Source organism: Gavialis gangeticus, unplaced genomic scaffold (genome assembly GCF_001723915.1).
Source record: "Gavialis gangeticus isolate Ggan-Ray unplaced genomic scaffold, GavGan_comp1, whole genome shotgun sequence".
Classification (NCBI taxonomy): Eukaryota; Metazoa; Chordata; order Crocodylia; family Gavialidae; genus Gavialis; species Gavialis gangeticus.
This window is the reverse complement of record NW_017728993.1, coordinates 20,470,852-20,483,077: the sequence shown is the minus strand read 5'-3', so window position 1 is coordinate 20,483,077 and position 12,226 is coordinate 20,470,852. Positions and strand designations below refer to the sequence as shown.

The following is a 12,226-nucleotide window of genomic DNA, read 5'->3' as shown; positions in this document are numbered from 1 at the left end:
GCACACACACACACATTCTATCTATAAACACACACTTTAGTTAGTCTATAATGGCACATATCTATCCTGCCTTTTGACTGACTTCAAACTAACAGGGCAACCTGCTCCCTTCTGAATGTGGATTAGCCCAGTAATTGTTAATTGCTCCTTCCCTCAGTGCTGCACCCCCAACACATGCATGTTACACCTTGTACCCACATCTGTATGCAATTGCCGGCAATGCAAATTAATTGAGTGACTTTCAAACACCCACCTAACCCATCTGAGCACACCTCCCTCCCTGCTCCCCTCTCAGATTAACTTGGGATACCATGGACCAGGCAATGAAAGTATCCGTGTAGTTTTTGTACGGAAAGTTTTTTTTTTAATCACTGCTGCAGGAAATGGAAACCTTGGACAGCCCACAGGACCACTCATTCATTCCCCTAGGAATGCAGAATCCATCTGCTTCACCCACCTGGACCGCTTCTCCTCCTCCACCCCAAATCAGCCTGGGACCACTGCTGGCAACTGTGTCAGCACAGCGGGTTCCACTGCTGACAACTGAATGTAATAAGCAACTCTGGGGCAAGTGTTCTTTAAAAGCTGCAAAAGCTCTGTCAACCCCAGCCCACCAGGAATCCAGAAAAGAAGGGTTTAGGTGGTCCCCCTTCCCTTCCTGCCCCCCCCAACCCTTGGCACTCTCAGTCAGGTTATCACCATGCAGATTTCAGTAATGGTCTTTATTGAATGAAATTGCTCTTTATTACACACAATGTTAATGAGAAAGGGGAACAAAAACTGCAATTTCAGGCAATTAATGTCTTCTTCCTTGGCATCCCACAGATCAAAGTCTTTCTCCCCTGCTTAAGGAATCCTCGGGAAACTCAGGGCACTCACTGGTGCCAGGCATGCTTGGCTGGGTACGCACTACCACCCCTCTGATGGCAGTTCGAAAGCAATGCGATGTCTAAAAGGTGATCATTCTACATGCAAACATGCTGACACCTTTGACGGGGCACAAGTGCACCCTTTGGCCTTCCCTTTTATCATCAAGAGTACCACAGAATCCAGAAGGGAGCTAACTGGGAACTCTCTCTGACATGCTGCAGTTCTCAGTCAGTGCTGCACCAGAGTATCCATTCCCCAACTCCTGTTTCCACTTAGGTATGGGGACATGGCTCCTCAAAACATCAATGCTTCCTCATCTACTCAGTTGGGATAATAATTCCTTACTTAGTGCATCTAAGCAATGTAACCTATGCTAGCCTCAGGCAGCTCTTCCCTAAGCTGGAAGCTCAAGAATGATGGAGCTCTAACCAGGTCTGGGATGAGCCCAGACCGCTAGACTCAGTGGAAGCTAAGCAAAATAGAGGATGGAGGTAGCTAACCTGCTCTTCTGTTTTAATGCAATACTAAGAATTAAGTATACAGCATGAAAAAGTGCATCAGGCAGAGAGAATGTTTTAGAGCTGTACATTGTTCTAATAAGGGATGTGCAGCCTCCTGGATACAGTTCTAATGTTTCTAGCATGATCTTCTCCTGAGTAGATATAAACAATCAGACTAAATTGTTCAGGGCTTACCCGACAGGAAACAGGTCACCTGGAGACTGCTTTTTACTATTCAAATTGATACATGTTGTGGCCTACACTATAATTAAAGCAGAGCCTCGAGTGGGGAAAAGTCAGCAATTTAACCCACCAGATCATGTAATCCCTTACACAGTAAGAGCAAAAGCATGCCCAATGCAGTGTATGAGACAGAGGGGTGAAAAACGTGAAAAAAAACTATCTTGGAAGCTTGTGCAGAGACCTAGCCCAACCTGATTCTTGTCCTCACTGCCTCAAAGTGGGCTAGAGAAGACCTGCAAGCAAGTGAGGACAATACCTCCTCACCACACCCCTTTTCCTCCTTGGCGCCTTGGAGGTGTCATACCTCGTCAGGACAGTGCCTTGCTACAACACTTCAAAACAAAAACGGTGCCTTAAAATTATGAGTTTTCAAATCTTTCAGAAGCAACCATGAAATATCAACTATCTTCTTTTGCTCCATCTCAGGATATTGTGTCAACGGTGCCAAGTCACTTCCATGACCTTGCTTAATAAGTTACAGCTAACTACCTCAATGTAAAGACTGTGGATACACTATTTACACTATCAGAGGGGCAGCAAAAGCTCGAGAAACAGAAAGAGATGAAGCGAGTGTTCTGTATTTGGTGTTCTAGTCTAAAACATAAGCAACAGACATGTTTCCCCCAGCTGCAATTCATCAGTACAAAACAGCTTGTCATCTCATGCAGGAAAAAAAAGTGCCGAGTCCCTAGGTGAAGCAGAAATGCAATTAGTTTACATTAAGAGTAGCCTGCTACAAGTACAACTTCACATAAATTATACGCAATCTGAAAATCTAGGTTCAGGAATTTACCATAATAACTCCAGATAAATCCAAGACACTATCTATCCTTCTAAACTATTTTAACAGACTGCGCACATTCAGCTATAACAACTACTGCATCTCAGGACTGGAAACAAACTCTCTTAATTCTTTAACAGTCTGTACTGACCAATTTAAAGGAACAGTGTTTCTTAATGTCCAAGCGCTAGAAATCTCCTGTCCCAATTAAAATGTACAGTAGTTTCATTTTTCTAACAGTAAATCCATTTGGTATCACTTTTTCTATGGGCTGACACTCTCCATGCTAGGACAACTGCACTATAAGAAAAGGGCGTTGAATGATTTGGGGCTGATACTTCAAGCCTTGACAGACAAAACCTACTAATTGTTAAGTTACCAAATTCTACCTCTGTTGGCCATGAATAACCACAAATAAATCAGTAAAGCTGCATGGACATGGAAGGAATTTAATACCCTAGATTCACAACTAAAATCTGAACCCATTCAAGTGAACACTGTCTGCCAAATAGATTTCTTCAATGTAAATGAGATGATTAATATTAGGAGACTGTGAAAAAAATGCCAAATTATGCATGGGGAAACTCATTTCCACTAACTAGAAGATATATTTTGCATAGTTGCACTTTCTTAACTTTTTCTGCACCAGTCCATATAAATCCTACTGAGAAGCAACAATCCTTACCTAGAAGAATTATGCCTATTGAAAAAAAACAGAGCTGAGAGTCAGCATTTATTCTGTTTTTGGTCTTAGAAAGTATCAACTCTGCCAAATAAAATGGTGTTTTTTCTGTTTTCCAAACTTAACTATTAGCATCTGGAATGACATTCAATTCACATACGTCAACATACTACTATCAAATAAATCTTTCCATCTAAGGTGACTTTCAAAGAGCTCAGTCAAATCAATGGGCATCCATGATACATTTTTCATACTGGGTAGAAAAAAATCCTTATTTATCTTGACGTGATTTTTAATTATGTACAGTGTAACAATAGCATCATAGGCTTGAGAAGGACCTTGAGGATTATCTGATCCAAAAGCCTACACAAATGCAGGAAAATGCTATTCCTAAATCACCTGTCCAGCCTCCTCCTGAAAACCTTCAAAGAAGGAGATTCTGGCAGATATTCGCAATCCTATAGCCAAGTTAAAATCTCTACAGCCAATTTTCCAAGTGGTCTCCATATTTGCAGAGGTACTATCAAAACCAATGCATTAAGTTTTTCAGATCCAAGTTCTTGTGTGCATAAAACTTAGCTAGGCACTCAAAGTGTATGCCTTCAGGCAAATCAGAAGTAGGGGTACACCGATAAAGAATTTTTTGGCCAATACCAGTGGTCAATTATTAACCAGCTGTATCAGCCAGTACCAATCTGATAGCTGATATGTAGTCTGACAGCTTGGAGAGCAGCATCCGGCCGGTAAGTCTGGGGAAGAGGCGTGGAGAAGGGAAGAGGCAGATTGAGGCCCTCCACAGTGAGGGAGAAAATGAGGCTAGGGCAGAGACAGTGAATGCACCCCCGGGAGCAGGATGGACCTGCAGGTAGCTCATCTGGGGGGCATGGATGGAAGTGGGGGAAAAGGTGGGCAGCTCCTGCTGCTGCGCACACCCAGGGAGAGGTATGGGGGGCATGTGCCCCCCAGATTTGTACACGGGGCAAGGGCAGGCTGCCTGCTGGAGGCTTGGGGTCAGGGGCTGCACCAGCCTCTTCCCAGAGGGGTGGGGATGCGGGTGCAGACTGGGCCAAGACTGCTCAGGGCAAGCGGGATGGCATCAATAGGGAAGGTTACAGATCTGGGGGGCACATACTTCCCACAGGGGTGCAGGCACCAGCGGGAGCCACCCCCACTCCCCGCCCCCAGGATAAGCCACCCACAGCTCTGGTCCCACACCCTGCGCCGGCTGCGCAGTCCCCTGCTCCAGCCCCAATCCCATTCCCTCCCTCCCAATGTGCATGGCTAGTTTGGCAGGCGCTGCATGCAGCACACACACCTGCATGAAACTGGCTTTGCACATCGCATCTGCTGCACAGGGTCAGCCTAGGTTGGAGAGGATGGATCACAGGGTTCCACAGGCCAGATCCGGCTCAGGGCCTTGATCTGCCCCCCACCCCCAGATTTATCGGCCAGATGCTGCTCTCCAAGCTGCCTGGCTGCATTCCTAGCCACATGCACAGTGGTTGCATGCATGCCTGCAGCATTTATCTGTGACATTATCAGCTATGCCAGAAAAAGCTGACTGCCAATAACGTCAATTTTCCTTTTATCACTGCTGATCCAATACGGACCGATATATCTGTGCACCTCTACATAAAAGGTGCACTGCTCAATTTTCATACAGTATCCAATTTCCAATACAGAAAATCAGGCAGAGAGCTGCCTGGAAAAGCTTGGATGTATAAATTGTAACTGCACATTTCAGTAGCCAAACGAGGCTCCTTTCATAACTCGACCAAAATATTAACAAAGAAAAATAAACAAGGAAAGTATTTGTAAAGAAAGTTATTCATATTTGTAGCATCACCAGCAGCAAGGACTTGTTTAAATATATTCCAACATAACGGTTCAATATTTATTGGTAAAAAATGAGTTGACTCAAGCTTTTTGGAACCTAAAGCCAAACAGTGTAAATCTGCACTCTGCATTGTACATTTCTTTATAATGGATGACTGTATGTATTAAAAAAATAAGGGTTTATGTTCATGAACAAGCCATCATTTCTCAAGTACTATACCTGCTTAAAGCAGGTGTCAGAAGATTCACGAGCATATTGCACTTCCATTACCTGAAAAACTTTTTCAGAAGCCAAAACTTTTTTACTTGTATATAACTATCCGAACGGGTGGGAGGGGGAGCACACCTGAAATGAAACATTTACCGGATACCTTTACCTTGTGCCAAATTAGAATTCTTAAAAATTAAAAATGTCAGTATATTGCAGATAGAAACCTTTTATTTAACCTTTCATCTTAGTGTGAATATTCACAGCACTTTAAAGCAATATGTATTTAAAATGGAAACTCCAACTCAGTCATACCAACACAAAGACCCCTGCTTTCATTAGTGAAAAGTCAATAACTGCCTGGTGTACAAGCTTGACATGCATTATAGAGCTTTAGTGAAAAAGCTCTAATATGCCAAGTCCTGTCTACCCACCATTTTTGTTGTTTGCAAATGTTACAATCACAAGTTTTTAAAGTATAATAAAGCCAAACCAGTCCCAGGTATACTCAGCACTTACCACTGCCTAGTCTTAGAAGCAACACATCCTGGAGCCTTCTGTTCAAGTCTCTGAGCTCTTTCATTTCTGAAACTAATGCCCCATACTCCTTTAACTTTTTTGCCTGCTGCACAAGCTGTCTTCGTGTTCGCTCAAGTTCTTGCTGAATGTGTCTCATTTCTTCTTGTTGCTGTTGGTAACTCCTCAACAATTCTTCATAGAGAACCCGAGGAACAACAGCATCGTCCATACTGTTAATGCCTTCTGAAGTCTCCATAAAGGTTTCCTCAGGGCTGGAATTATTACTGAGACTCATCCCATTTTGCTTTTCAAGGCGAGCAACAACTGCTTCAATGCTTTTGTGTGCGCCTTCACTTTGTTTCCTCCCATCTTGTCTCTGTATGTTACAATAAAACACCATGTTAACAGAACAGGAACACATGACACAACATCAACTATAATTCCACCAACGTATAAAACAACTAAGGCTCATTTTTCCAGAAAGATGAGCCAAGTGCCACTCGCAAGAATGCTTATCTTAATTCTTGTGACTAGTTCCATAACTATTATTGTGCATGTAATACATTTAAATGTACATGCAAACTTCTGCTAGAGATCCTTCTTGGATCTACTGACTCAAGGTATATACAAGTGGGATGTGCCATGGGCAGAAAAGAGAGGAGAGAGGCCCCAGGCTCCTTCCTTTTCAAAATTTGTTTGGCTCTTAATATTTACAATATCTGTAACATTTGTATTTCCTTATCTGGGAAAGGGAAAGAAGGTACTGATTATGTTTTTGTAAGTCGACTATAACTGCACAGGAAGTGGTAGAAGCATATAGTATTTCATGAACAGAAGGCTTCTCTTTCTGAACTTTACACAGAAAAGACTTCCATTAACAATCTTCCATCCCTACTATCCGTGCCCTAGGATAGTAATGCTGCTTGTGAGCCTTGTGGGGGAATTTAGAATTATGTAAATTAGAGATAGGATACATCTAGTCCCATGCCCCAAATCTAGACTTCTCCTATGGCATTGCAGCGGCTTCACTTCCTGTCACCTCTCAGTATCCATTTACCTATAGTCTTTCACATAATAATCCATATCTTGTACAAATAAACACGCACAACTGTTAAGGGGTCTGGATAGTAATATTAAAATTACCAGCATGGGCAAAAGTCGCTTGCTTACTGGCCAAATATGGATAAAGCACTTGAACTTCCAAGCAAATACCAGGAAAACAAATGTTAAGAGACAAGGAGCTGATACTATCAATTCCCATACCACAATGTCCATGAGTAAGTAATGTGGCAGAAAATTAGATTACTTGATGGTATGCTTGCTCCATGTATGCTCTAAAAAAAGTGCCAGTTCACCATAGACATTTACTAGTATCATTCCTGCAGCTGGAAAACACATAAAGCCACAGAACAATATTTTATTCTTCTAGGTTGGCAGGGTTTAAAAGGAGTTATTTGATAACAAAACATAAATATGTTTGCACAGTGGGTTTCTGGCATCTGGACCCAAGGGGACAACTGGCACTTTTCTCAACGGGATACAGTTCTGAGTTTCTCTCCACACCCACCTCCTCACGTGAAAAATTCACAGTATCCTGTTCAACTCTTGTCAAGCTAAGTGCAACAGGTTATGAAGTGCCACCTGAGAACAGCTGCTTAACATTCATATAACTGTGGTGACTTTTAAAGTATTCTGGACTCAAGTGAAACAAAATTGTTCCAAAAATCCCTATCTGCAGTTAAATTTGTGCAGACTGTCCAAAAAAAATAATGCTCAGCTGCACATGAATCACATTTCTGAAAAACTGATCTGTAAAGCAATCAAAAATACTCACCCCATTCCCCTCCCCTAGACTTGACCCAATTCCACCAATACAAATGGAAAGCCAGCCTGGAATTCTTAAGCTGTGATGTGTGTATGTACTCCAAGTACTTCCAAAAAGAAATAAAAAAGAAAGAAAGGAAGAAAGAAAGAAAAGGAAAAAATAAATTAAAAGGGAAAAAATAAAAAAAAGAAAGACTTCAGTACCTTACTGTGTCTAAGCTCCACATCTTCTTCCCCATAATCTGTAACCTCCCCAGCTTCTTCTATATGATTGAGAGAGAGTTTGGGGATTTTAATTTTCTTCTGCATCACACTGTTTTCAAGGTCTGTTTTGTCTTCTAAAATGTATATTAAAAATAAAATGTTGTTACATTAACAAAAAGTGTTCTTAATTCCAAAAACTGCATGATTTAGGCAAGACCAGTTAATATATATATTTTCCCCATGCTTTACTCCCCTTAAAATGTTATAAATCAAATTTAGTCCAGGATGTAACTCACAAACATTGACCTCTCTGGAAGTATACCAGGGATTAATCTGCCCTTATGTGAGCATGTATATTTAAAAATACTTTAAATGTCTAAAGTAACTGCAGGTGATAGCAATCAAATATATCAATGCATACTCACTAGCACTAAAATAAGAGTTAAAGATACTGTAAATAATTTATCTTTCTTCAAATTATGTGCATCAACGTTATATATCAACCCAACACCGATGGTGCAAGTTCAGATCCTGTTTAGGCTCTCTGTTTATCAGTAATGTAAATCTAGCATATCATTTGGCATCTGGGGAGATTCTGCAGAGTTTAGGAAAAGACTTAGACTGGAAAAAAAATGGGATACTGCAGTCAAGTTTGACAGAGATCAGTAAAGATCACAATGATTACTGATGCTATCCTTATTTCTAGCTAATAGCATTAATTTCTCACAAAGAAACCCAGATGAAAAATATTAAAGGTGTGTCTATTTCTGAAGCACAGACATAGTCAATATAACAAAGAGATTTCACAGTTAAAGTCTTTTTTAAAATCTGAAGTGTCCTAAACAAGATCATAAAGATGCATTTTCAACTCAATTCTGTATTGGAACAAAACCCTCACCTTTGAAAAAGAACATGGGGATTTTTTACATTCTTGCAGAGTAGACAAGGCCTTAGCAAGTTCACAAAATTGCTCTGATCATGTAGTCACTTATGGAAAGGGGGAAGAATAATTCAATCCTGAAGTCAAGTATTAGGAGGCTTATGGATAAAACAATTTGAGTCTTCTTATACACCTGCAAACTGTAATCCATGAAATGTCCCATGAATATTTTTAAAAGTACCAACAGGGATTCCATGAGAGTATGCTCAGTTGCACTGACTTTTACTTTTTCAAATTAGCATCTCTCCACAGGACCTCCAAATAGTTAGTGTTGACAGTGTAAAAAAGAGAAACAAAGGTAAATCACAGTTTAATGAGGAGCAAGGCATTCATTAGAAATGAATTACACAGATGAATGCAATTCATTTTGTTGCAAATAGAAATGGATCTCTTGTAGGCAAATGGCAATATCATAGCCTGAAGCTATGTAAAGTGAATATACACAGAAGATGAAGAAGAGAACATCAGACAACCTAAAATGAAATGCAGATGGTAGCAATAAATACAAAGATGGATGCAAAAAACCCCGAACAACCCCCTCCCCCACCAAAAAACCCCCAAACCCTAGGCTTTATTTAAATCACTCTCCAATCCCCATTTATCGTGGACACATATCTCACTTTAACAAATGGCAATCTAACTGCACTATTGTTTTGGAAAAAAAAAAAAATCACATTTCCGTTTGTCTGCACACTAAGTCAGAACAGAAAGATGGTCTGTAAGAGGAGAGAGAAAAGGTGGAGGCTTGGATCAGATGGAAGGAGAAAGATTTAGAGGGACTGAAAAGAAGAAAATAAGAAATACTGATTTTTTTGAATGACTTTAGCGATTGAAAAATAAAAATGTATTAAAAGTTAAAATGATTGCAGTGAATATAGTTTTGATAAAAAGTTCTTGGTTGAAAGCTCTTCTGCAGCAAAGTGCCCTGCTTTCTTCTCAAAACAGGCACAACATAGAAACGCTACACTGTAAGGGTCTCTACACTGCTTTGCCAAATGGGCTTCTTTGCAAACTGAAGCAAACCACTTCAAGGAGCTGAAAAATTCCAGACCAATCACAAGCCAGTCAAATTGCTGGCCTTAGAACAAGACTGACAGAACCAATTGAATTTGCATAGGTTACTGAAGACACTTGCTAGTTATAACTTCCATTTCATACCAACAAGAACCGCAGGTGCACTGAGGACTAAAGCTGAGCAATTTCCTTCCAGTAAATACGAAATGTGCTGAAGAATGCAGTTTTAGGGGAGAAGAACAACTTGCGAATTAGATCCAGACTTAGCAAACACTTTTAATGCACATAATTAAAAATATAACTTAGAAAAGCTAAAACATTTTAATTAATTGGTTAAAATGTTTTCATTTAGAAACTGACCTACTTTTAGAGAAGGACAAGACAGTTTGGGAAAATCTGAACCAAATGTTACTTTGCTTTGATTCTGTTTGGGAGTTTTTGGTTTTGTTTTTAATTTTTAGGTTCAGCAACTGAACCAAAACAAACCAACCCCCAAATCCATTATTTTGCCATTCACTGGGGACTCAAAAGTATCAAGACTGTACTTCATTACCCACTCCCATGTTCTCAGCTTCAAAATTACTTCTTTAAGAATCTGTTTTCCATTCTGATTCCCAAATTTACCTTGGGAACTTTATCAGATTCTACAGGTAGGCTGAAGGAATCAACTTGCACTACATTTTTTGAAACAACATTTAAAAATAGAAGGATGCACAAGCTAAAACAACCCTCAGGAACTTTTAATTTACTCAGGTAGCCAGCTGACTTGGCAGCAGCAACATAAAATATTTTTTGTGAGTAGTCTGTTGTTCTTCCAGGTCTTTTTATGCTTATTACAATTTATCCAGTGTGTTAAAAATAAAGAGGGTCTTGGTGTATGTGTGTGTGGTCTTGAAGGCTCAGATCAAGTGCATCTCATTCCATACTCTGGTATGGGGTACTGACTCCTGCTCAGTAAAAGTTAACGTTAATGGGATCTGGGGATGGTGTATGTGCATTTGGTGCAGTTTCTAATGGGATTCCAGTTCCACCGCTGTGCTATGTTCAAAGGGACGTGTGTGACAGGAGTTTAACACAAAATGTATCTGCCCTGTGCTGTGCTAGAAGCAAAAGTAAGATGGAAACCAAAATGGGTACAAGTAGGAACTTCATGGCCAAATGCAACATGAGGTGTTGATATCAAAGCAAAAAGCATCTCTGGGGCAAAAAGATACCCAAAGCCTTGCAATGGCAATACGACTCATTGGCTTAAACCTTGTCTCCAATCATTTAAACTCTGTTGCCCATTAAGAATTGCACTGTTCCCTTATGTGGCCCTTATGTTTCCAATGAGTTGCATCTACTTATCCTGTTTCGATATATGGAATAATTCCTTCAGCCATCTACAGAAACACATTAAAATGGGTATAACAAAGTATGACATGGACTGAGCCTAGTTTAAGGGTGGGTGATGCTGGGGTTCTTTAGCCTGAAAAAAAGGAGTTCTAGAACGTGTAGCTCCCTGAGAGTGAAGAAGCATAGTTCACATGATTATCATCTAATCCCATAGAACAAGCTAAAATAAAAGGAAAGTCTACGTTTTAACATAAAGAAACTCAAAAGGCCAGGAACACGGTGGGAGTTACTTCATTGTAATGCTTGAGGAAGAAGTCAGACTTGGAGAGGCCTGGCCAACTGCCAGACAACCCATGGCTTAGGTTCACAGAGCTGGAGAGCAAAAAGAGAATGGATGTGTGTCTACCTTATGATGCTATCTCTGAAAGCAGCATGGAAAGTGAGAACGAGAAGGGGGGGGAAAAAAACCTGTACAGTGCCCAGACGGGTGGGGAAAACATCTCAGCTGAAGAAGCAATAAGGAACAGAAATAAGGAAGCCAGCAGTTGGGCTGTGTCAAGAAGTGGGCTTAGAAAGTTGTTTTGTTTGGTTGGGCCTTTGTTTTAACCCTGAAAGGCTTGTATTTGACCAAAGGATCAAAAGCACCATGAATTACAAATCTGCAGAAGGCAGCAAGAGAAGAAAAACTGAGGAAAATGGCACAAAATCTGTTGTATAAAAAGAAAAGCTTCTTGGTTACTCCAGGGAAGTCCTCAATCCTAAAGCCACATCCAGGAGTAGAGTCAGAAAATGGAAACTCCATGTCTCTTCAAAACATCCTCATACTTTAACCTAGTGTTCAGGAGTTGAATCTCAGTCCAGACTGAATGAATTAAATATTTTAAGGAGCAGAATTCAAGTGCAATTTTTTTCCATATCTGAAGCAAGAGCTGGAAAACTGCAAAAGAAAAGTGCTGTGCTCCAGATGGAAGAGAGGCAGCAGGTCTTGGATCAGTCTAAGCATGAGCTTGGCAGTGCTGTTTAGCTAATTTCTTCCTTTTCTGAAGTTTCTGGTAAAGCTTGCTTCTTAACAAAGATGCTTGACTGACAGGAAGAGGAAATTTAAATCCCTTCTTCAGGCACATTTCATATACCTGGGTAAGCCCCAACCCCCCCTGCCATGCCAATTGCTCCATTCCTAATTTCATAGTTTCATAGTTTCTAGGGTCGGAAGGGACCTGAGCAGATCATCTAGTCCAACCCCCTGCCATGAAAGGAAAGAGTACTGGGG

General features: G+C 40.6%; 2 protein-coding genes across 2 annotated transcripts in view; both read right to left on the bottom strand.

Annotated features, from left to right (window-relative positions):
- Positions 1 to 12,226, bottom strand: part of AGBL4 (ATP/GTP binding protein like 4) — a 1,816,099-nt gene that overhangs the window by 673,033 nt on the left and 1,130,840 nt on the right. The gene's annotated exons all lie outside the window — the stretch shown is intronic.
- The window catches only part of BEND5 (BEN domain containing 5), a 45,596-nt gene that overhangs the window by 18,214 nt on the left and 15,156 nt on the right, over positions 1 to 12,226 (bottom strand). Inside the window, exons 2-3 of the mRNA XM_019501335.1 lie at positions 7,668 to 7,828; positions 5,640 to 6,015 (exon numbers count right to left, since the gene is read on the bottom strand). Of these exons, the coding sequence (XP_019356880.1) occupies positions 5,640 to 6,015; positions 7,668 to 7,828 (537 nt within the window). The remainder of the gene's footprint in view (positions 1 to 5,639; positions 6,016 to 7,667; positions 7,829 to 12,226) is intronic.